A 24,987-nucleotide genomic window follows, 5' to 3' on the forward strand; every position below is an offset into this window, starting at 1 on the left:
ATGGTATAACACACCAACACTGATGCCTTATCTCACCTTTAGATTGGGCTAGAATTGGCATTCCATCAGGACAAGTTGCTTTGTTTATATTCAGATATTGAAAACCAGAATGTAGTCGATGAATTTCCCATCACTAATGCCATGATAGCATCGGTTGTCGCTGCGAATCCTGTACTTAATCAGGTCCTCTCTTTAGAACAGCTTGATTGGCTGGAAAAACCCCGGGCTATTCCTCAGATTCCTTGCATAATTGCTTTTCCCTCCAGCACCATCTCTCTGTGTTTGACAGTGCTGTTCTGGTAGCTGTGGAAGACACTGCTCACGAGGTTGTGATTCCCACTTCCTTACGCCTTAGTGTTCTGTGGCTTCTGCATGTCAGTCATCGGGGGACCTCTCGCAGCAAAGCTTTGTCCCGCCAACATGTGTAATGGTTGGCATAGATGGAGACATTACATGGCTTATTGTCACTTGCACTCACTGAGTTCAGCAGCAGACAGTCCTGCAGGCATCTTTTTCCCATTGGCTGACACCGCAGTGCCTGTGGGAGCATCTGAATGTCGATTTTGCTGGGTGCTTCTTAAATCAGTGTTGCCTCATTGCAGTGGACGCCTATTCCAAGTTTCCCTATATGGCATGTTGTCCGTCCGCATAAACATCAGTCACTATTTTGGCCCTGTCTATGATTGTTGCAGTTGAGGACTTCTGTAACTCAGATGCGGAAGTATGTATCCAGCAAGCCCCCTGAAGCTGCTTTAGACTACTTTTTGAGTTCATACTATTTCACTCTGATCCCGGTGGAGTTGCTACTTGGACACCAACCAAGGACTCTCCTTCACCTGCTGCCACATCCAGTGGCTTCACTGCCTGCCTTCGCCCATGGTTTTGGCTACCCGCTGCACTGGGTTCCTGCCATCATCGAGTGTCGCCAGGGCCAGCGCCTGTGCCTTGTCCACACTCCTGAATGGTGGAGTCCTGTCACTTCGACCAGCTGCGGCCATGCATGGCAGTATCTGTTCCACCTCCCCAGCCCCCATCCCGCAGTAGGGGTCGCTACCTGGCAGATTGCTGCACCCCTAGAATGGAGGAGTGATTTACTTTCACTCATGAAGTGCGCGATTTCAGAGATGGCGCATTCATACACTTCAATAGCCTGCTTATAGAGGCCACCTTGGCTGACCCTCTGGTTCACTGTGGTGAGTCGCCAAAGAAACAGTTTTATTAAAGCTGTCACAGATGAGTGCTTAGCCTGTTCTATAATCTGTATTACTGTTGTCCAGTCAGTGTGTTCAGTTCTACATATAACCTGTCCTTTACTGTATCTTACCTGTTGTTCTATAAAGTACTGTGTTCCACAAATCGTGTTTGTTCTTGCTATAGCAACGTCCAGTGTGAATGTCTTAAAGAGGTCAAGTCTTTGTTGCCATTAGATCTATTGTGGTCATGAGTGAGCTTCCAAACAATAACTTTTTGGTATTTTTCAGAGAAGACATGTAACATTATTTTGCCGGATGTCTGGTCACACCCACCAATAACAAATATCTTAATTATCCCAAATGATTGTTGGATTATTAAAATCTCTTCCAATTATGTCAGTATGATTACAGAATGTGTTTGAGCTAGCCAAAGATTTTTCTGAAGTTTTCAGCTACATCTAGGGATGAGTCTGATGGTCTATAGAAAGTTTCTATTTTGTCCACAATCTTGCATGCAAGTTCAATTTCTATATCAGCGGATTTGAGTTTCTTGTCTGGTGTGACAAATACACCACCTTCATTTCCCATTAGTTCTTGCTTTGATATACACTAAGACCTACCCCAAATATTTTGCTGTTGGCGTAAGATTAGTCACTGCTTTAAAAGAACACACTGGTCATTTTGGTGTGCTCCAGTCATAAGACCCTCCACCACAGACATAAGTCTTGGCAATGAAGTGGTGTGTATTTGATAGTTGTCTGGATTCAGTGGAATGAGTTGATTAAACTTGGAAGTGTGACAGAATAGTAGTAAGGAGCTGTTTTGTTTGGATGTGCCCGTGACCACAATGCTTCTGCATGGATGGTCTTGCATTATTTTCAGCACCTGCGTGTTCTTTTGTTTCATCTTCTTTCATTCCCTACTGTTCATTTGCCTGCAATATGTTTTCAAACATTTCGTCATCCAACACAATCTGAAATCCATGATAATTACTGCCACAACTCTTTCACACACTGGCATCACATTCATGGCATATTTGTATATGTGTCATTTGCTCATTTATATCCTCCAAAACAAAATATTCTGCTGTTGTTGAATTTTTGTACTTGTGTCTTGGTACTCTGTTCTGAACATTGTTCATTCCTTTCAGTCAAATCCCATGCATCTACAACCATGTAATAACACTCCTTTAAATTCAGTTGCTTGAAAACAACTTCTGTGTTATCTGCATCAACAGATCACAATGTACATAAAGGTTGTTTTCTGTAAAGCCATTTTAATGTTTCAGTGCTAGGATCCATTAGCAGTAGCAGGGATGTCACATTAGGCTGCAAAAAATTTACCATAAACATTCAATTTCCTGTCTATAATGGTTGAGCCAAATGATGGGTTGGTGCGTTATCCAGTAAACTAGGACCTTCCTATATTTACCAATTTTGTTTTAAACTTTTTTTACTCCAGTGCTAAAAGTGTTGTCATACCAGTCAGTGAATGTTTCAGTGCTCATAAATGCACGTTTTTGGTTTTTGTGTTCTAAGGGAACCCTGATATTTTTCAAGGATCTGGAATTTTTGGTATTTCTGATAGGTGCAAAGTCATTTTATGGGTCTTGATTGCATTTGCTCAAGCTGATTGCTACTCGCCCTTTTCTAGTTTTACATCCTGGAGCTGAACTCTTTCCCCAAGACGCTAAAGATTTTGATGGTAATGACTTCCAATTTGTTCTGGTGTAACCACAAGTGCCAGAACTAAAATGAACAGAAAACCAGAGAAGGTGATGAGGAAACATAAGCCGAGGGTGCACGGAATTGGACCTTGCCGCACAAGGAGCGCTACCTTCAAGAAGTGAATACAAGTGCCGCTCTTGCCAGCCTTGGGGCTCAGATTGCCCCAGACTGCAACGGACATTAGTGCTACACTATTAGATTGTTGTGATTTGTATCAAGTGCTTACAAGGACTTTGTGTATAGCAAGAACTTTACTGGTTTTATATTGCCTTTTGCTAGTGACATTTGCTGTAATCAGAGTTAAGAAATAAAACTACTAATGTTATTTGTTTGAACTGTATAGAATTCTGAGAACACTGCATTCCTTAGGCACCCTATAAGCAATGAGTGGGCAAGACCACACACAATTTAATCCAGTTTCATCAGTGTTGTGAAAAAAGTCCAAGTCATAGACATTTTCATCCAATTCTTTTTTTGATACAATGTTTAAAAGGATTTGTTGCATCTATGTCAGCTGACGTTTTTTCACCTTGTATGTCCAACCTGTGACTTCCACAATGAGATTTAAGTCTGTATCGTCATCCATTAGGTGTCATGAATGATTCATTACCTCCTGTTTTTTTATTTAACTGTAATGCCTTTTCTCAGAGCAAAGGTTGCCCATTTGACAGTTTTTGTAAAAACCAGCAACATAGAGCTTCATTTTTCAATTTCTTCATCACTTTTTTTTCACTTTCAAGTTTGCAGGTTGACTTCAACATCAGACCAGAATTCTTTTAATATCACATATCGTAGAAATACCTACACTATAGTTATTGGCTAACTGATGACCAGTTTTTCCTTTTTTTATGTAACAGTAACCTTAATTTTATCTATAAGCGATAACACCAGCCTCTTGCACTTAGACATTTATAAGCACACACATGGTATGGCACAGCACTGCCAAACTTGGATGAGGCAGAGGCCGCATAGGGTCAGAGCAGCTAGTGCCAGCACAATATGTCCATGCACACACGGACTAGACTTCAGAAGTATTTGCTCATGACAGACAATCCAGATAGTCACAAATCCACATTAGAGACGTTCAGATAATCAAGTCTTCACTGAAATTGTTCTTAGAAATTGTTGCATGTGCCATTGCTCCATCAGTTGTATGTCATTGGCCACAATATATTTAAAAGTTTCACTGTTTAGGATTTTACATAATGAACTTTCAATTGGCTGTTATATGTTATCTTAAATGGAATTTTATCTTTTCTTAGATGGGGACCCAATGGTGTTCCTGAGTACAAAGACAACATGGTGAAGCTAATGAGACTCTTCAAGTCATGCCTTCCAAAGCAAACTTGTGTTATATGGATGACAACACTGCCAATATCAGCATCGTGTAGGGGTGGATTCCTCATAAAACAGGTGGGGCTATTTCTTATAAATGTATTGTAAGAGTTAACAAAAATTGATGTCTCTCAGTCTTTACCTTTTGTCTTTGTTCCTACTTATTCAGGAATGCAGGTGTGTGTGTGTGTGTGTGTGTGTGTGTGTGTGTGGGTGGGTGGGAGGGTGGGTGGGTGGGTGAGTGGGTTTGCGCGCATGCGTGTGTGCGTTTGAGTATCTCGAGGGAGGTGAAAATTTAATTCTGATGGGGACTGCAACTCTACTGAAGAAAAAGAAAAAAATGAAAAGTAGTAGTAGAATATGGACAGGAGGAAAGGAATGAAGGGGAAAGCCATGTGGTAGACCTTGGTACAGAGCACAATTAAATCATTACAGACACTTGGTGTAAGAATAATGAAAAATAGTTGGGTATGTGGAAGAGAACCAATAAGACTGGAATTTTTCAGATATATTACACAAATGCCTTAGGCTGTTAGACCTTTCCTGGAGCTGACTGTGGAAGTGATCATAATCTGTTGTCCATGAAAATGAGTATTAAGTTAAAATCCACCAAGGAGAGCAGAGAAGGACAACTAAGACTCACAAACAAGGAACTCTGTGGGAGTTTGATCAGCTTGTAAGACCAAAACTCCACAAAATCAGTGTTGGTAAGGAAGTACCAATATAAAAAACAGGTGCCAAATGAAGGAGACCATTTCCTCATTACTTCTGTCATCAGAATGGCCGCAAAGTGCTAATCGTCCTTGGATATCGTAGTCTGTACCACAGTTAATTGAAGGAAACTGGTATTCACACTATCCAGGATCAAGACAGATACTGTATGATATGATGGCCACTCAATTGGAAATCAGGAAATATCAGGTATTGTAAAGTACTGGGAAACGTCACAAAAAAGTCAAGATTTTTTTGCATATTTCTGTAATTCCAGTTCATAATGTGAAAACTGGGCCTCTTGTAATGTCATACGTCTCCCACGTAAAAGACACTAAAATGTTTGAATTGCGCTACTTTAGCTGAGTGAGCTATTCATATCTTGGCAAATTTATCAGTATTTGTTGCAAGTGGTTTTGAGAATGACAATGTATCAGGTACCAGACACAGTTTCAAAGTAGTTTTGGAGCACATCCAAGATAAATTACTTGGCGCAAAATTGGTATTTTTATATCCGTTGCTTCACACTTTGAAACATTTTTAAGAAAGTTCAAATTGAAGTGCTGTTAACTCCATATCTTTATGGTGTGTTGGCAAACATTGTGAAGATTTTTATGGAATGTGTCATAACAGAGAGTGTTTTGAATAGTGTATCTGCTTTTCCCTCTGTCGACCTGACAAGGAAAGATAAGTTTGTTCCCTCAAAAAGTATTCATCTCGGTTTTGCAACAAAAAAATGAGAAAGCAAGGGTAAAGGCATCACTGATTTACATATGCTACAGTTCGAAAATGACTGGTCAACCTGTGTGAAGATACTCTTACAGAAGTTAATGGAGAAGTCGCCATTATGATTTCCTTTGATGAAGGCAATTTGATCCAAATTTGTGGCACTCAAATCAGCAGTAGCAACTGCTTATTCACACTTACTCCTTCAGTGTCTGGTTGAGAAAGAATGGTTTTCTTGATAACAGACTGATAATGCTAAGCATCAATTTAAGGAGTTTATTTCACTACCAATAATAAAAGAAGAAATGTCCATGTACAAACAAAAGAAAAGTAAATTGGGTCATCGCTGCATCAATCTTTTAAACCCATTTGGAGAGGAGGAATTTCTTGGTCTAAGATCTTTGGTAAGATTTATTTCCATACTTTCTCATGGGAATGCATAATTGGAACAGAGGTTTTCTGTGAATTCGGAACGCACCATAGAGCATCAGAAAGAAAGAACACTGATTGCCACCATCCGAATCTTGCATATTGATGAGTAAAAATACGTTTCAAAAGTTAGTAAGAATACGTTTCAAAAGTTATTATTTTAGCACTTTGAGAATATAGAAAAGTGAAATATTTTGCTCATTAAGTCCCATAATTAATGTGTTTTTATTCCAGTATATAAATCTGTTTCAATCATTAATTTAACACATACCATAAAAACAAATATAATACACAACATAGCAAATTTTCAAAACAAAAATACTAAAGAGTCAGTTCCATTTTTGGTTAAACAGTTCTACAATTTTGTCAAGGACAGATTGTGAATAACTGTATTGTATTCCTGATGATGATGTTGATGGTGCTTCTAAAATCATGAAAATATGTTGCTCAGGAATCCAGCAGGTGTCCTTAGCAGTTGGCCAGGGGAGGGAATGAGCAGAACCGTGTGGGTGGGTAATGCTGATGAGGACATCTTGTTGTTCATGTGAAACTTCACACAAGTGAATGTGAAGCTTCACACATGTTCCAAACCACCAAATCCTGTCATATATACATACATGCAACATATTGTCCTGGTTGTAAACTTGCAATTGAGATTGCTGGAATTCCTTCATCTGTTTCGAAGGCATGAACCATGAATGCTGTAGTATCACTGGAAACAGTGCTTGCTCTGAGCTGATTACAATTAATTTGCTTAAATTGACAATTTTCTTTCATTCCAGATGCTGTATGTCCCATGGCAACCATGTATCTTGATCAGGTTGATTTTTTTCAGTCTCTTCTTTTGATACATAAAAAAACTTTATGATCAAATTATTACCTAAACAGAATATGAACAAACTGAATGGCGTCAACATTTGGTTACCTAAGGGGCTCTGCAGACTAGCATGGGCTGTTTCTCCAATGCCAAGGCAATTTACTGTGGCTTGTTCCAAAAAAATTCCATTTGGCTGTGATTCCAAAATCCTTTTTGTGCAGGCATAGATTGATGAAATTTTTGAAATTCTTATACTGAGCAGCGGAACCATCACTAAAGTAATAAATGTTTATAATGTTTTCAATCTTTGTCTTTAAATATGCTATTAACTTTACTTGAAAGGCATGAACCGCAATGGTATCATAATGGGGTTGCTGATCATACAACTGCTAATACTCTTGACATTTTTGGCCACCAAAATAGACAACAAGTAAATCTAATGTGGCCTGGCTATTCTCCCCATGAAACTCTTGCACAGCATCTTTAACAACAAATAAATAATTCTTAGCAGACTCCATCAATATAATTAATTCATTTCCTGCAAGATTTCTTTTTAGCTGCTTAAGGTATAAACTTTGGTGTTTTGACACAAAGTGATGATGTCTTAAACTGGTACTTTTCAAAATCAGTTCCTCCATGAAATCTTCAACAATATGACATCTTTCTAATGTGTCTCTGTTAGTATGGACCATTGCTTGTTTCCATTGTTTCTTCAGAGTCATTGTCTTTAAAAACATCTTAAAGAAAAGCCTGTAGTTGCTTTTTTTCCTGGACATTCCTCACAGTGTTGCAGCGTACAATCTTTTATTTCAAACTGCATACAGTTTTTTCATCAAATTCTTGTAGTCATCCTGGGTGGATGTTGCTGAAGCCATCATTAATTTGACATTTTGATGAACTGCACAAACACATACAGAATGTGATCCAGAAGCACCAACTGCAGTACACCATTTCGGCCACAAAATTTTGTGAATCTCAGTTGATTTCCATATTGCTTACAATGAGCAATGAACATTTCTTTCAGGTTAAAAAGGAGCAGGCGTTTCTGCTTGTGAATCTTTTTCCCCTTTTATTCGTACTGCAACAGAATCCTTTTTGCAAGAACATAAATGAGAAAACTAGTCTTCAAAAAGGTGAGGACATATTGTTTTACTTCAAAACTGAACTTTTTCCATTTTCAGTTTCCAGGTGTTGCCTAAATCCAATCTTCCATCTTTAGTTTCTAGCCTTCTTCACTATTTCAGTTGAAACAGCAAATTCTTTAGCCTTTTTTCAGTTGTCCAGCCATTTGGGGCCAGGGTCAAAATTGAACTTTACTGCAATTGCCTGAAGCCTGAAGCTTAATCTTAAGTTCTTCAATTAAGACGTCTGTGTCTTTACATTTTTGGCACTCTTCTCTTTGCATTTGACCAACATCTACTTGGCTCACACCAGCAGCTGTGGCAATTACCTTAGTAATGCTGCCTTGGGCTTTCAGAACTTTGCGCTTTATGTATCCCATTAAATTGCTTTTATTGATTCATTGAAGCTTTAATGATGACTCTATGATAATGCTGTATTAGCAGTAAAGCTAGCATCAACAAAATCCATGTCTTCAGTGGATGGTGACTCTTGGTTATCGTGGTGGGATGTTTCTTTTTTGGGCCACTTCATGTCTACATTTGGTACAAATTTTCTGACCAGTTTTAAAAACTTTCTCAGACAGTAACTTCAACCTGTCAGACATTGCAGTGGTTACTGGTGTTAAGGCCTTCTCAATTACATGCTTTTTTTACCGAATGGATTGCAGCAAGTCTTCTGCAGGAACTGAAATTTTGTCATCAACAAGGCATTATGGTATGGACAAATCTGGGCATCTTCAATAAAATCAAGCCCAGATGATGTTTGATTTGTGGGGCACTCAACTGCATGATTATCAGTGCCCAAAAATGAAGCCCAGTCGTAATTTATAGAAGCTCTTTGTCCACTGGTAACATTTCCTTAACTCATTGCAGTTGACGTTCTCCATAATATAAAGGTGATGACATGACAATCAGCTCTGTCTGATCCACCAAAGTAGCAGGGTGCAAGGGTCTCTTGGTTCATTTTATACAATAGTTTGTTAATCTATAACAAGCAATTGTGAAAGCTCACGAATATTCTGGTTTGAAGCATAGCAGATTCAGACGTGTGTGTACATAAAATATACAAATTAGCGTATCCAAAAATATTGTTTCCATGCTTACCTTCGGCTGCAACAATGATTATTGATTATTCAAACACGCAGTACTCAACACTAATATTGTACAGTGTCAACACCATAGATTACACTGCACAGAAAACTGACATTATGAAAATTGGCAATATTGAAAGCAAAAATTGAAAGTGGTGATTCAGCAATGTACCACTGCTGTGAGGATAGAGCTTTTAATATAATTCCAATGGAAACTGAGTGACAATGCGTATATGCATCACCATGCATTGTAGGGTTAAAACATTCTAAAGCAACATAGTGTTTCATTGTGATCTAGATTTTATAATCTTAAGGCCATTTCTGAAGTTTTGTTCCATTTATATTGTCACATTGTCACAGAAGAATGTGAGTAGCACAGTCACTGTAGTGTAGTTGTTATGTTACTAGACTGTTGCATGGAGGGTCGTGAGTTCAAAACTAATGTGAAATTTTAATTTCTGTATTTGGTTCAAATACATTCTAGAAGTATCCACAAATGTCAAGAATCATTGTACTGGAATGTTCTGTAACTGTATATATACTGTACGCGTTCTGGCCAGAGGCAGTTCGCTCCACGCTTTTATATGTGCAAGTGCTGAAGAACCTTCATTAAGTAAAGTTAGTGTTCGTCATTCATCTAATTACACCTTCTTCTATGTGACATTATTCTGGTGGAGGCGCTGGGTACTGGAACTTGTGAGAGCGCATATTATTGATGACACAGTGGCTCTCATCAGGACATGACAGAGCTACCGATTATGTGGCGAGAAACCCGAGTTCAAGTCATATTCAACAGATCACAATCCATCAGAGACAGCAGAAGAAGAGGACATTACAATGATAGCAACTGTGTGACCCTACATGAGACATCATTCCGGGTTCTCTGGTGACGATGGCCAAGATCCAAACAAGTGGCTGAAGGTATATGAGCGTGTGGCCAAATTTAACAAGTGGGGTGACACCGTGTGTTTGGTGGACATATTTTTCTACTTGGAGGGCACTGCCAAGCAATGGTATGAGAACAACAAGGAGCAGTTCACAAGCTGAGAAGTATTCCAGCCAGAATTGCAAAAGTATTTTGGTGACACACAATGACAGAAGTACAAGGCTGAAGATAAATTAAAGTGCAAGGCACAGCGTCCAGGAGAAACTACAGCATCCTACATTCAAGATGTCTTGGAGCTGTGTAAAATAGTGGATCATAGAATGAAGGAGGAAGATAAGGTTGCACATCTCATGAAGGGTGTTGCTGAAGACATGTATCAAGCCCTACTCCTGAAGGAGGTTTGGACAGCAGACAACTTCATAAAATGATGCCAGTATATCGAGACAATGCGTCATAAAAGAATTACACACAAGAAGTTTGAACAGCTTCCAAACATCATATAGATGTCTGTGATGGAGGAAGAAACTGATTTCACAAGTGTTCTTTGTCAGCTAGTGAGAGAGGAAATTCAGAAGGCACTTGGATTTCACGCCAAGAAAAAACCGAGACGCTTCAAGAGGTCATAAGGGAGTAAGCAGAACAGACATTGAACCCAATCTCTTCTCCTTCATTTCGCTTTAAAACGGTAATAAAAGTTGAGACCCAGGCGAAGTTACATTCTTACAAGGCTGCCTGAGGAACCTGTCTGGGCACCAAGGTAGACTGACGTCTGGAGGACTGAGAATAACCAACCATTATGTTTCCACTGTGGACGACCGGGACATGTTCTGTGCTATTGTCGAGAATGGCGGCAGATATTTGATGATGCCCGCACCAGAAACAGCAGACCGATCTTAGCTGACACCAACTCTGGGCTGACGAAGATGAACAAGATGATGTGGGTGCAGGACGACATAGGTCACCATCGCCACTAGCTAGCCACTGAAGAGGACACTCCCCAACATGCCAATCAAGGTCTCCTTTGCCGTTTAGAAGCTCGAGCCAATTACCCAGCCACTGCAACCTGGAAAACTAAAGGATGTGACCTTCCTTGGAGGTGAGGTCACCAATGAGAAAAATCCTCCACGACGATCACTACAAAAATGATAGAAAACTACATCGATATCCTCATGGATGGCTGACTAGCCTAAGCTCTTCTGGACTCTGGAGCATCATATTCAGTCATTTCGGAGAAGTACCGTCGGCAGTTGCAGAAAACCATATTCATCGACAACAAAATGTCTCAGTTGAAGGTGGCTGATGGGAAATATGTAAAACATACAGGAAGATGTGTCATTTGTGTGGGTATAAGTGACCATACACAGCCCTTAGAATTCATTGTCTTACAAGAGTGTAGTCATGACATCATTCTTGGATGGGACTTTTTGAAAGCTTCTCAGGCAATTATAGATTGTGGTGGCTCACAGATTATCAGGGTGTATACGACCCGGGACAACAGGGAAATCTGGGAAAAACCCGGGAATTTTTTCATCTGGGAGAAAACCGGGAAAAACACGGGAATTGTTTAGAATTCCGGGAATTTTTCATTGTTTTAGTTTTCAGTTAATCATTTGTGATTTTGACTGGTAAGAACCAATACTCTAACAAAGGATATTACTGTATCCTGCTACTGCAGAATAATACTGCAGCAACAAAGCATGAACAAGAGGGGTGGGAACTGAAAATAAAACTTAAGTTGCAAGGGAAATGTGCCATATACAACAACAAAACAGTGCTCATACAAGCGTCTGCCAAGAGCAAAGTGTGTCAAAGGCCTTAGGAAGACTGTAATGCTTCATAACAACAAATTGCCTCTGATGAGCGTGATGTGACAAGCGTTTTAATTAGATTCGTTTGAGCAGTTGCGGGTGGGCTCTTGTGCATGCGCAGTTGAGTCGTGTATGAGTAGTACCTTCTCCCGCTTCTGGTTACAGAAGTGTGGCTGAGCGCCACTACTTAATATTGCCCCAGTTGGGAAATAATAGAAAATCTGGGGCTGATGCACAGAGCAGGCTGAGTTGTGGTGCGGAGGTGGGTCGTCTCGACGTGACCTGTGTTTACATTTAGTGAGTTCGTTGTTTCCTCTTCGTCTATTGCTCTCACGTTAAATGATAACAAAATGGATTTTTGTGGCCGGGAGCTATCAAATGAATTAAAATACGTTTGCATAATTACAGAAGGCCAAAATATGTTATTAGTTTCAGATATTACTTCCACCTTTCTTACAGTCAGGCTTAATCACTTGTAGAACAATGAAGTTATTTTTGCAAGTTTGCTAAAGAGATTTGACTTTCATTAATCTTTTCTACTGAGGCAATCAGTTTATTTGAAACAAAGTATTTAATTTCACACTATTGGCAAGTTTCAACTGTTCACTGCATTTCAAGTGCACATATGGCATTATGCCATAATAAAGAACCAAACATGAGATAATACAGTACTGGTACTCCAAGAAAATTTACATACAAGTGTGTATTTTAAGCAGAATTATGCATTTTAGTATGGTTCGCGAAATTCCGACGTTCTTGAAGTAATCTATGATGTCTTGTTTCTTGTATGACATAATCTAAGCTCTTTTAATGTTTTACACATACAAACATACATACGAGCTTTCTGTGTCATCGTAGCTGCGCAAGCATGCTGACGCCTGTTATCTGGCACTCTCTTGCAATTGCTGAAACGAACCTATTGCGAATGGCGGTTTCAAAAGCGTTACATTCAAAGCAAATTTCCTTTTACGCAATATGAACTATGTGTGAGAATGAACGATGAATTTCTCAAATCACAAAGCATTTGATTCTGATTTAAAAATCAACTCTTCGAGGACGACCATTTAGAAGAAATTTGAGCCCAGAAGGTCAGACATTTACGTCGTAATCAAATTTTACTGGCACATTAGTGTGATGTATCTTAAAGTGTATCATGTGCAAAAAAAGATCAACATTATATGTGGAAGCTTAACTTCTCTTCCAGCTTATTAATCTTCGAGACCAAGATTATATGTGAATGCTATGTATATTAATTTAAACCATTAACTTTTCTTATTTGGTGTTCGCACTACTTAAGAGTGATCTTGCTATTGGCTGACAATATCATGTGTCCTATGCTGTCATCAGCTGGCGAGATCACATGACATGAGCTATGACTGGTCTACAAAAGCGCAGCATATAACCTTGATTTCAATGCTTCAGAAAGTTACATGCGTTGTTTGGCAGAATTCAAATTTATACCTTTGTAATATGAAAATATGTAGCGTACATGTTGCTGCACATCAAAGCTCTTAAAAAACGTATTTCCCAAGGTTGTTAATTACAGATTGAGGGAAAGTTTTTCAATCGAATCTTGTCACAGAGATAAACTGTTGGTGCAACATTACTCATCACATGACGACTGCCTACCATCCGCAAACTAACGGACTTACTGAATGCCTTAATAAGACCTTGCCAACATGCTATCAGTGTTTGTCAGTGTTGAGCAGAGCAACTGGGATGAGGTGCTACCTTTCGTGACATTTGCCTACAATACTGCCAAACAAGACACCACAGGATTTATGCCCTTTTTCCTGGTGCTTGGGCGTGAGGTGACTACGACAATGGACACTGTGTTTCTGTTACATCCTGATGCCGTGGATGATGACTACATTGGCCAGATGTTAACTGGAGCTGAGGAAGCTCGGCAGTTAGCTCAAGGCTGCAGGCTCAAGAAAACGATCGCTGAAGGTATGATGCATGCCCTGTTGTCTACCAACCTGGTGACCTCATCTGGATCTTCACTTCTGTTCAGAAGGTTAGTCTCTCTGAGAAGCTCCTCAGGCGCTACTTTGGACCTTATAAGATTGTAAGACAGTTGTCTGATGTTACTTATGAAATTGAAGATTTCGACCCTCACACGAAGACAACAAAAGATCAGAGATGCGGTCCACATCCATCAAATGAAGCCCTGTAAGGATCCTACAGCCCAGGGTAAATTCAAAGCTCCAGTGAGGGGCAACAAGCGGAAAGGTGAGGAAGTGTGTAGCGGCAAGGGAAGTTCTAAGAAGATCACTGCCAGGGTGAACGTCAGTCATCGGGAGTCGAAGTAGGCAGGACTGATGACTCGTTCCCGAACTGAGGAGGATGTAACACTGAGATACTGTTCTCTTAAGGAGGGAGCAATGTAACGAGAAGCTCAGTAGCACAGTGTAGTGTAGTATTGTGGTTATGATACTAGACTGTTGCATTGAGGGGTTGTGAGTTCAAAACTCACCTGAACTGTAAAATGTTTATTTCTATATTCGGTTCGAGTACATTTTAGAAGTGTCCACAAATATCAAGAATTATTGTACTGGAATGTTCTTAACTGTATATATGCCGTACTGTAGTGCCTCAAGAATTTCGGGGTAAATTCTAGAATATCCGATATTTTAGGTACGAGTGCGGAAGAGTGAGAACGTTTCTACAGATCCATCTGTTTCTATGTACAGGTCGGAAGTTTGTTGTTAGAAGTCTGTAAGAGGGGCAAGTCAGTGATGACGACAAGTGTTTGCCGCCAGAGCCACAAAAGATGTGAGGAGAACTCAACGAATAATTATGCCATATTCTTTGATGTGTTAGTGACTGTGGTGATTGTAAAAAAGACTATTGAACAGTTGAATATAGAGTGCTATGCACGTTCATATATTGGACTCACTTAAGACTAGAGACTTTTAAATTGGAGAAGTTAAGATGCATGTTCATATTTTCATATTGTTTTTAAACCACCTCTTATGTCTCCATGTGCTTAATTATTTCTAAAGCTCGAGATAAGAGTGAGATGATGAAAGATATTTATATGTCTAAGAGGAGAATTTTATTCTGCATAGTAGTTCTAGTACATCATTAATCAATGAGTTCATTGACACTAAAGTTCATATATGTGATCAATAGATTACAGAAATAAGAAGATATTATTTTCTGTCGCCGGAAAACGTTAGGACGTGGCGAGCTAAGTGACATGATCCAGAGAAAACGGGGATTTAAAAACAGAAACGGAAAGAAGTTATTAGGCATTGTCATAGCAATCAGGCCTAACAAGATACGAGAACTGTTTCCAGAAATCCTATTGAGTCCAATAAACAAATGGAAGAAAGTTGCGAGTGCAGCACTGTAAAAGACGTGGGAAAGTAATAGCAACGAAAACTCGAGGGAAGAACTCAACTTTTCAACTAAGAAGATCGGGTGTGGAGAGTAAGCAGTCCTCACACACATACATCATGCCGACACAGTAACCAGTCACTAACGCTGACTGCACCAGCTGCTGCTCACCGGTGCTGACTCCGCATCTGCTCGCTAATGACAATGCTGAAACCGACGTCCAATGCTGCTGGTGCCAGTGCTGTCCTCTGGCACTGCTTACACATTTGCTCACCAACACAGCTAGAACTCTATGCCGAGTGAGCGAAAAACAACAATTTTTTGATAAACGTTGAGGGGATGAGTGAATGATAAACTTTTGATGTAGTTATTGTACTCAGTAGTTAATTTTCTTGTAGATGATTAATAGATCTAAGATCAATAAAACTGTGGATCAAGAACAGCAACAAACTTCAGGACCAGCCAAGACCATGACAGTGAATAGGGACACACCAGACTGGACTGAAATAGCAAATTTAAACAAAGGACTAAATTTTTGTACATGGCTGCACATTCAGAGACCATGAATAGTTACAATTGAAATAAAAAAGCCCTCGGTCACTATTTTTAACAAATTAACTGGGTTTCAGCATTGCTAGGAGTGTCTTCCTCAGAATTTAAATCAAAGAATGGTGTATAACATGGTCACAGAATCATCATGAAAGACTTGCAGTACTTATATGTCATTTAAAAATAATAAATGCAGTCAGATGAACATGGCACTGCAACGAGCGCGCCATCTAGAAGCCGTAGATACAATTAGGCTACTGCTCTATAGCACTAGCATTTGTTAACGTGGGCCCCTCAGTCTGTTTGCAACCTGTAACCACGTAAGTAAGGAGCAACCCTTAGTGGCTCACCATCACAATTTTTATCTTAAATATCTTTGTGACTAATGCAATTTGGCATATTTATTATTTTATAAATGCCATATAAGTACTGCCAGTTTTTCACAATGATTCTGTACTTATACTCTGTATCATACGTTTTTAGTCATAATTCTGTGACCGTGTTATAGACCATTCTTTGATTTAAATTCTGAGGAAGACACTCCTAGCAGTGTCGAAACCCGGTTAATTCATAAAAAATAGTGACTGAGGGCATTTTTCTTTCAATTGTTAGTACATTCTAGTTTAAATGCTCAGAGTGAAACCCTGAACAGTCAAGCAACAAATATGTTTCTATTAAAGACTGATTTGACTCTTTAAATAATAAGTTAGAAAATCTGAAGTTGGATTTAAAGAGTGAACTCAATAGTTCTGTGAATACTCAAGTTAATCAACTATTTACTGAATTTAACAAGAGATTGGATGCGCAACTTCAAGATTTAACTAAAAAATTAGAATTTGACATTGAAGATAAAAGTAATAATGTAGAAACAGAACTGAGTGAAAAATTAGGATCTTGTGAAAATGTATGCAATGTTAAATTTAATTCCTTCTGACAGGACATGAATACTTTGAAGGAGAGCACAGATCGACCTAAGGAAGTATTATCGATTATTCAGTCGAAAATTCCAGGTGTTAGTATATGAGCTGTTGCTACACGAGCTGTCAGTTCACGAATAAATAATATGGAACAAATTTCAAAGAAAAAACAGTCACCTTTGATATTTTAAATGTATATAGTTTGGAGGAACCATTTAAACAAATTATAGATCGAAAAGTTACAGAGAGTATAACCTCCGAAAATGTTTTAACTATTGCTTCTTCCAAACTTAATGATGCTAACAAGGTTATGGACGACTTGTGCGAAGAATTCAAACTTGTTGGTGCCAAAGTAGAAAATAGAATAACTTTACCTAATGTGTTTCCTAGTAAAGTGGTGATTGTTTTGTCGTGGAGAGACTTTCACACAAAATTTAATGAGAAGTACTGGTTTGCACTTGCTGAAGTGAGGTTAAGGTCAGATCCATGGGATCCAGGCAGAGTCACATCTATCTCCCAGGGACGTTAACTGTCTGTGTTAATGGGCAGGGTTACAACCGTCGGATCCCTAGATGTTTTCGGTGATTCTTCTGTACTATTTTTCCTGCACTGAATGCCCTTCAAATCTTAAATTATTCTGTAATCTATTCTTGAATTCTTATACTATCCTATTATCCATCTTTAAAGAGACATATAAGTTGATCAGTTTTCTCTTGCTTCTGCATCCTTGTCTTTACTTGCCTGACGTGCAATTTGATATCAAGGCCATACTGCTTCTTGTAGTAATAGCAATAAGTGATTGGAATACTATTTGTGGTCTCAAATAGGTTGCATAGGCTTCTGTTCCATGCTATGTCATCAGCTTGATAAATTTTGTTGTTATATCAAGTCAGGACTGGAACACCTATTGCTGTTTTCATAATTTGCTCCTAAGAAGCAGTTGGATTCTGACTTGATAGATCTGCAATTACACCCAAAACAGTCTGTGTTCTCAGCACTCGGTTGTTAGTGCCTGATAAGTATTTAAGTCGCCTTCATGCTCCACTCTACTCAGCGGTGGTCTCAAATCCCAGCATCAGTGTAGAGTTTGGAAGAAGTTGCCTTCACGCTCCGCTCTAGTCAGTGGTGGTCTCGAATCCCAGCATCAGAGTGTACCTACATCTTAATTTTGCCTAAGTTATTCTTTGAGAGTAATCAAGGAATATTAGATTAATACGAAATGGAAGTTTATATGAACCATTACATAATTGTGATAACATGATACATAATTTTTACCCTTTGTGAGATATAATGTAAATGGGAGGGATTGTAGCACTTTTGGAAGGGCTGTGTAGTGTAAGTAAAAGCATGACTAACACTTATCACAGACCCCAAATTTCAGACAACCTTCACAGACAAGTGTAACTGATTCTTCACCATTTCCCGTTCCATAAATGTTGGTAAGATTTTTCTTCGGGGGCTTCAAAGGTGAGGGTGAGAATGTCCGTTCTGTAGGAGATGTTGGACATCATACCTCCTCTGGCTTCTCACTCAAGTACCGACGAAGTAGGGATCCTCGGGAAGGGGGGGGGGGGGGAGGGTTTTTCTGTCATTGGGGCTATTTTCTTTCTCTTCTTCGATCTTAGCAACCAGTTCTACTTGTTCCTTTCTTACTTCTCATTTGAGTAGCGGTCTATCTTTCCCTCTTTCCATATGCATATACTTCTATTGCTGAAGTCATTCTTATTTTCCATGGTTTCCAATAACCTTCAACATATTTCCTGTAAGTAGGCCGAAGAATCAGGATACACGAACACACATCTACATACACACGAAGATACACTTAAACACAAACAGGAGAATTATGAATTAGAAACCTGAAGTGATGTCATAACTGCCAGGGAATTTGGCGAATAAAGATATATGTACATCTGAGTCAATGCACATATTACATTGTTGATATGTGACAAAGGCATAGTACCTACTGGAAGTTGGTAAATACAGGTAGACATAACATCTACTATGTGTGGACACGATATCTGTTAATATGGTAAAAGTGAGGATTGAAAGAGGTCTCTAAAGTATTAGATGAAGTATTAGAAAGTGGAATAGAAGTGTAAAGTAGATTTGTAATTTTACCAGAGAATATATAAGAATAGTATTCATAAAGATGTATGCTAGTGCAGTGAACCAGGAAGCCTATTCAAGAAGGATACGGAGGGTGCACTCGATGTTTATTAGATGAGAGGAAGGGCGGATAGGCAGACCTATGAAAGGCTGACCTATACTGCATGGACAGGGGCACCAAGAAGGGGATTGACCTGTACCATAGGAGGATAGGAATAAGAAAGGGATGTACCTACCAAAACGGAAGGAGAAAGGGTACTCCTAGGATCAACCCATGTATCTTTAAGATGTAGGTACTGTTCCTAAAGGGAAAAAAGGCAGTATCATGACAGAAGTCACACATTTAAAGGGATGAGTCTGGTAAATTTGAATTCTATGGAGCACTAGCATTTTTACATTTTAGATTTACAGGTGTCAGAAAAAGGGAGTACTTTATTCTACCCAGAGTTCCTCCAGATTAAAATAAGTAATGAATAAGTACATACTTTGGAAATATAGTATGGGAATTAAGAACAAAGCAGTAGAGTACTCATGAATTATGTGCACCTGTAATTTACAATTGGAAGAGGAATAGAAAACAAAAGTTTGGTGCTCACGAATTTTTGGAGAGTGAAAAGAGGTAACTCCAACATAGATTGAAAGGTTCACATTTTGTAATTGTTGTAAACTATGTATGGTTATTAGTAAAAAAGAATGATACTTTTAAAAGATAAAGAATTACCATTTTGTGCAATATTATTGTACATAATGAATATGTATAAAATATCATGAGTTCAAGCTAAGGGGAGGGATATGTAGTGCCTCAGGAATTTCGGGTAAATTCTAGAAACGCTCGGCCTTCCTCCATCTCGAACACCGGATATTTTAGGTACAAGTGCGGGAGAGTGAGAATGTTTCTATGGATCTACCTGTTTCTATGTGCCAGTAGGAAGTTTGTTATTAGAAGACTGTAAGAGGGACGAGTCACTGACGACGACAAGTGTTTTCCGCCAGTGCCACAGAAGACGTGAGGAGAACTCAACGAATAATTATGCCATATTCTTTGATGTGTTAGTGACCGCGGTGATTGTAAAAAAGGCTATTGAACAGTTGAATATAGAGTACTTGCACATTAATGTATTAGAGACTACAGACTTTTAAATTGTTTTGTGTCTTGGCTATGAACGAAACAAGACACATGTATGCTGTTTGAATATGTTTAAATGAGTCTAACGTGTAAGGAATAAATTAGCTTTCAGAAGTTATTATCTGTGAAAGTTGAAAATATAAAGTTATTGGACTGAAAAGTATTATATGAGTCAAAATTAATCAAGGATAGAGAAGTATTTTAATAAATTCCCTTAACCAAATATAGTCTTTGGAGAAGAAGCTCGTGAGAGATTGGCATAGCTGATTACCCAGAGAAAAGGATCAGCTATACACAACATGCAAGTTAACTGAATTGAGAGACGTGTGTGCCTTGCAACCCAATACCACACTGTCTCTTGTCGTCCGAAAACGTTGGAGTATGTGTTCTGGCCAGAGGCAGCTTGCTCCGTGTTCTTGTATGTGCAAGTGCTGAATAAACCTTCATTAAAATGAAGTTAGTGTTCGTCATTCATCTAATTACACCTTCTCCTATGTGACATTATTCTATACTGTAAAATGATGTAAAAAACCTTCTTATTAGCATAGTTACATTCCCTAAACCAAAGGCAAATATTATACTATTAAAAGACACTACAGTTACACATTTTTTGACTTACAACTTCAAATTGTATTAATTTTTTGTATTTATCGATAATCCATTTTCCCTACTTTTGAGAGGTATTCTTACCCATCAATATGCAAGCTCCAGAAATTAAACAATGTAGCTTTTAAAGCTTAAAGCATGCTCTTTCCACCTGTAGCAAGGGAAAAAGTATTGAACAAGGCACAGTTGAGATATTGCCCCCCAAAAATACCCTAAAATTTTCCCGTAGAAAATTTTGACCAACTTAACAGATGCATATCTTTTCCTCTAGGCATTCATTGTTAATTAAATTTGATCCACATACAGACATCATAGGTAGAAATAACCTTCTGAAGTTTTGATGTGATTGGTTCATATGAAAAGTAGCGGTGGTCAGTGAGACCTTGGCTCTCAGAATAGTGTGACAAACTTTTTTGCCATATTAGAGGATTTAATCTATATTTAGGTGTGGCTAAATCTCTAATTTTTGCCATAGTATGACTGAAATTTGGTATATAACCATCAAGGACCACATAGAACCTTCACACCAAATTTTATTAGATTTGGAGTGGGGACATATTTTAATATTGGTCCCTTCGACATAGAATGACCCAATAAGTAACAGCCTGTTAGTTGAAACACAGCAACTGAAATACTACAAAGATTCATAGTTTTTGTGGAGCACTGTTATGGGATTTAGGTAATGCGAGGCTATTCTTGCTGATGTAAGGTCTCCACTTCCATACACTACTTTCAGCTGATAAACAGTTTCCTGCTTGGTAAAAAGTGTATGTCATTAAATGCTGTCCATAACCTGAAGTTGTTACACAAGACCTGCTTTTGGACATAGAGAGACATAATAAGCAAGGACAATGTTCTGTAGTTGTGTGCCTTGTTATGTTTACTTGCTATTGTTTACCATAACGTCTATGTTCCAATCATGCAGTATTTCATACTTTTGAATTATTTTGCATTTTTATAGTTATTTAGAACTTAAACATTTTTCTTCTTATGGTGGACTTATGTGGTGTTGTTTCAGCTTAATTGTCTTCATAAAACAATAAAAATTTGTCATTCCTGTGGTAATAGCATTTGAGTGGAGAACCAAGAATGTCAACTGACTGAAAAGTTGACAACTGACAAAAAGTCAGTTATGCAGTGTTGTTTAATCAATAACAGTATATACTCCCAGGTTGGTGTTAATGAGCAAGCAACTTAGCATGGACTGACAGGTTCAAGTTCGCAGAATCTGGTTTTCCTGAGGTGGGCCATGTTCAGTTCTAACAGTTGTCCCTCTGGGCTTGCTTCATGGACCCTTGCCAAGGTGAGAAGATGAAATGTTGACTGTTTAAAAGAATGGGCGTTTTGCTGTAGACATCTTCATGATGATGAAGATGCAGAACTTTTTATTAAGAACTTCAAATGGAAAGAGAGTTGCACATACATGAGTTGAATGTTTGATGAGGTACATTACACATGTGCATTTCATTTCTGCCCAGGTGAATAAGACTTTCCTGGTTGACATGTCTTTCTTGCTTTGGCTAGGTTGGGGTGAAGACTTTGAACCTAACTTCTAAAACTCTTTGTGGAATGGGCAGGGTGTTAAACTCTTTTCTAATGGAATCTCATAATTAAGGTTAACGAGCAAAGGTCCTGTGGAGCCAGAGAAAGAACGAGAAAATGCAAATATTTCCCAAATATTACATGTTCATGTTAAGTATGGTTTTGGGTAAGAGAGTGCTTGGTGTAGCATTTATTTTTGTCAGTACATGTTCGGCTGCATCCTCCTATTTGCCATTTGTGATGTCATCCTATCATAATTTTTGCTTATTATATTTCATCTCTTCCAAGTCAGTTGAACACCACATAACAATTCTGCTGTCTACCAAAATTCTCTGTTGTCTGATAATATTAATTTTCATTTGTAGATTGCAAGTTTAGGAAAATATGATATGTACAGCAACAATGATGACTGTGGTTAACTTCTAATATATCTGTTGACAACAGCATTCATGAATATGTCACTGTGCGGTACAGAATTTGTAATGGGTCAAAAATATTAATCAAATTCCTCTCGAGAATGAGATTTTCACTGTGCAGCGGAGTGTGTGCTCATATGAAACTTCCTGGTAGATTAAAACTGTGTGCCGGACTGAGACTCGAACTCGGGACCTTAGCCTTTCGCAGGCAAGTGATATACCAACTGAGCTACCCAAGCACAACTCATACCCTGTCGTCACAGATTTACTTCTGCCAGCACCTCGTCTCCTACCTTCCAAACTTTGCAGAAGCTCTCCTGCGAACCTTGCAGAACTAGCACTCCTGAAAGAAAGGATATTGTGGAGACATGGCTTAGCCACAGCCTTGGGGATGTTTCCAGAATGAGATTTTCACTCTGCAGCAGAATGTGCGCTGATATGAAACTTCCTGGCAGATTAAAACTGTGTGCCGGACTGAGACTCGAACTCAGGACCTTTGCCTTTCGCGGGCAAGTGCTAGTTCTGCAAGATTCGCAGGAGAGCTTCTGCAAAGTTTGGAAGCTAGGAGACAAGGTACTGGCAGAAGTAAAGCTGTGAGGACGGGGTGTGAGTCGTGCTTGGATAGCTCAGTTGGTAGAGCACTTGCCCGCGAAAGGCATAGGTCCCGAGTTCGAGTCTCGGTCCGGCACACAGTTTTAATCTGCCAGGAAGTTTAAAATTCCTCTCCCTTAAAATAGTCTTCATATCTGTAAGTAATTCACAAATCTTGTGTAGTGCACCCCATAAACTTCTCTCCATGCTCCAGAAAATAATAAAAATTAAAATGTATCCTTCTGATACAGTTAATTTTTGTCTCCTTCATAAAATATAATATATTCAAACCCAGAGCAACTATTTCTTTAGCTTTCAATCTTCAATCAACAATTATTGATGTTACAAGCAAGGTTTCTGGAGTTACGTGCTACCAGATGTCTATGCACAGGTCATGCAATTCTCTGAAATTATGGGCAATGGTTTGTGAGCATAGATTTGTTCCATAAAATGTAGATGCTTTCCATAGGGTTCATATCGGGTGAGTTTGGTGGCCAATCCATCAACAACACTTCACATTAAACTCCTCAAACAATTGTAGCACAATTCTGGCCTTCTGACAAGGACAGTTCTACATCTATACTCTGCAAACCAATGTGAAGTGATTGGCACAGGGTACGACCCATTATACTAGTTTCTATGGTTTCTTCCTGTTGCATTAGTGTGTGAAGCACAGGAGAAAGATTGTTTAAATGTCTGTGTGTGTGCAATAATTAATCTAATTTTCTCCCATTACTGGTATGGGAGTGATACGTAGAGCATTGTAGTATATTCCTAGAGTCATCACTTAAAGCCAGTTCTTGAAACTTTATCACTTAAAGCCAGTTCTTGAAACTTTGTAAGTAGTGTTTCTCAGGATAGTGTACATCTATCTTCAAGAGTCTGCCAGTTCAGTTTCTACAGCATCTCTGGGTCACACAAACCTGTGGCTATTTGTGTTGCCCATCTCTGCATATTTCAATGTGTTAGTCTTATTTGGTATGGATCCCAAAAACTGGAGCAATATTCTAGAATGGGCTGCATGGGTGATTTGTAAGCAATCTCCTTTGTAGACCTACTGCATTTCCCCAATATTCTACCAAGAAATGGTAGCCTAGTACCTGCTTTGCCCACCACTGAAGCTCAAATGTGATCATTCCATTCCATATCCCACCAGAGTGTTACACCCAGGTATTGGTATGAGTTGGCAGATTCCAGCTGTAGTGAATTCAGCAAATTGAAAAGAACAGCCTGAATATTTTATTTAATTGAGGCAAACTCTCATTAACGTTCTGATAGATTCAAGTATATTTACACATGTACTTTGTAGGTACTTGATTGAGCAGTTAAAGAAAAATAAAAAAATTACTTAGTAATGTAAGTGAAATAAGAGCATATAGTAGATTCCAGTTTGCTCCATTTCATACTCCCTGTAAGATCTGTCAAAGAGCACTTGCTGCATAGCATTGCAGAACAAGCAACCTCAACCTGCAAGTTTTTTGATGAAATGTGGCCATCCAACACCTTGTCACTTACTTATGGTTTCACTGTCCTTCAACCACTTTCCATAGATGCCCACTTTAGTAGCAAGTGAACAGTTAACCAGCTTCACCATTGCCAAGATGCCTCTCCAGGCACCAAACCACATAACAATCTGCCCTTCGCCGAAGTTGCTTATGTCAGTTGTTTTCCCCATTTGCAGCCCATATTGTCTCTAAGGTGATTCCCCATTCACCTCTGCTCCAGTAATATATTTTCCTTAGTGTGTCATGTGCCTGCAGTGCCACCAGTTCAAGTTAAATTGAGTAGTGATCAAATAATGCTTTGGCGAAAGTGCCGGTAGACAGCCACAATAAAATACACTCAAACACACACACAAAATTACAAGCTTTTGCAACCGGCGGTTGCTTCATCAGGAAAGAGGGAAGGAAAAGGAAAGATGAAAGGATGTGGGTTTTAAGGGAGAGGG

At 38.9% G+C, this 24,987-nt stretch overlaps 1 protein-coding gene across 2 annotated transcripts in view; it reads left to right on the forward strand.

Moving 5' to 3' along the window:
* The window catches only part of LOC126365952 (PC-esterase domain-containing protein 1A-like), a 237,588-nt gene that overhangs the window by 106,991 nt on the left and 105,610 nt on the right, over positions 1 to 24,987 (forward strand). For both annotated transcript variants that reach the window (XM_050008736.1, XM_050008735.1), the window contains exon 6: positions 4,183 to 4,333. In XM_050008736.1, coding sequence (XP_049864693.1) covers positions 4,183 to 4,333 — 151 coding nt within the window. The remainder of the gene's footprint in view (positions 1 to 4,182; positions 4,334 to 24,987) is intronic.

The sequence above is a fragment of the Schistocerca gregaria genome, chromosome 4 (genome assembly GCF_023897955.1).
Source record: "Schistocerca gregaria isolate iqSchGreg1 chromosome 4, iqSchGreg1.2, whole genome shotgun sequence".
NCBI classification, from domain to species: Eukaryota; Metazoa; Arthropoda; class Insecta; order Orthoptera; family Acrididae; genus Schistocerca; species Schistocerca gregaria.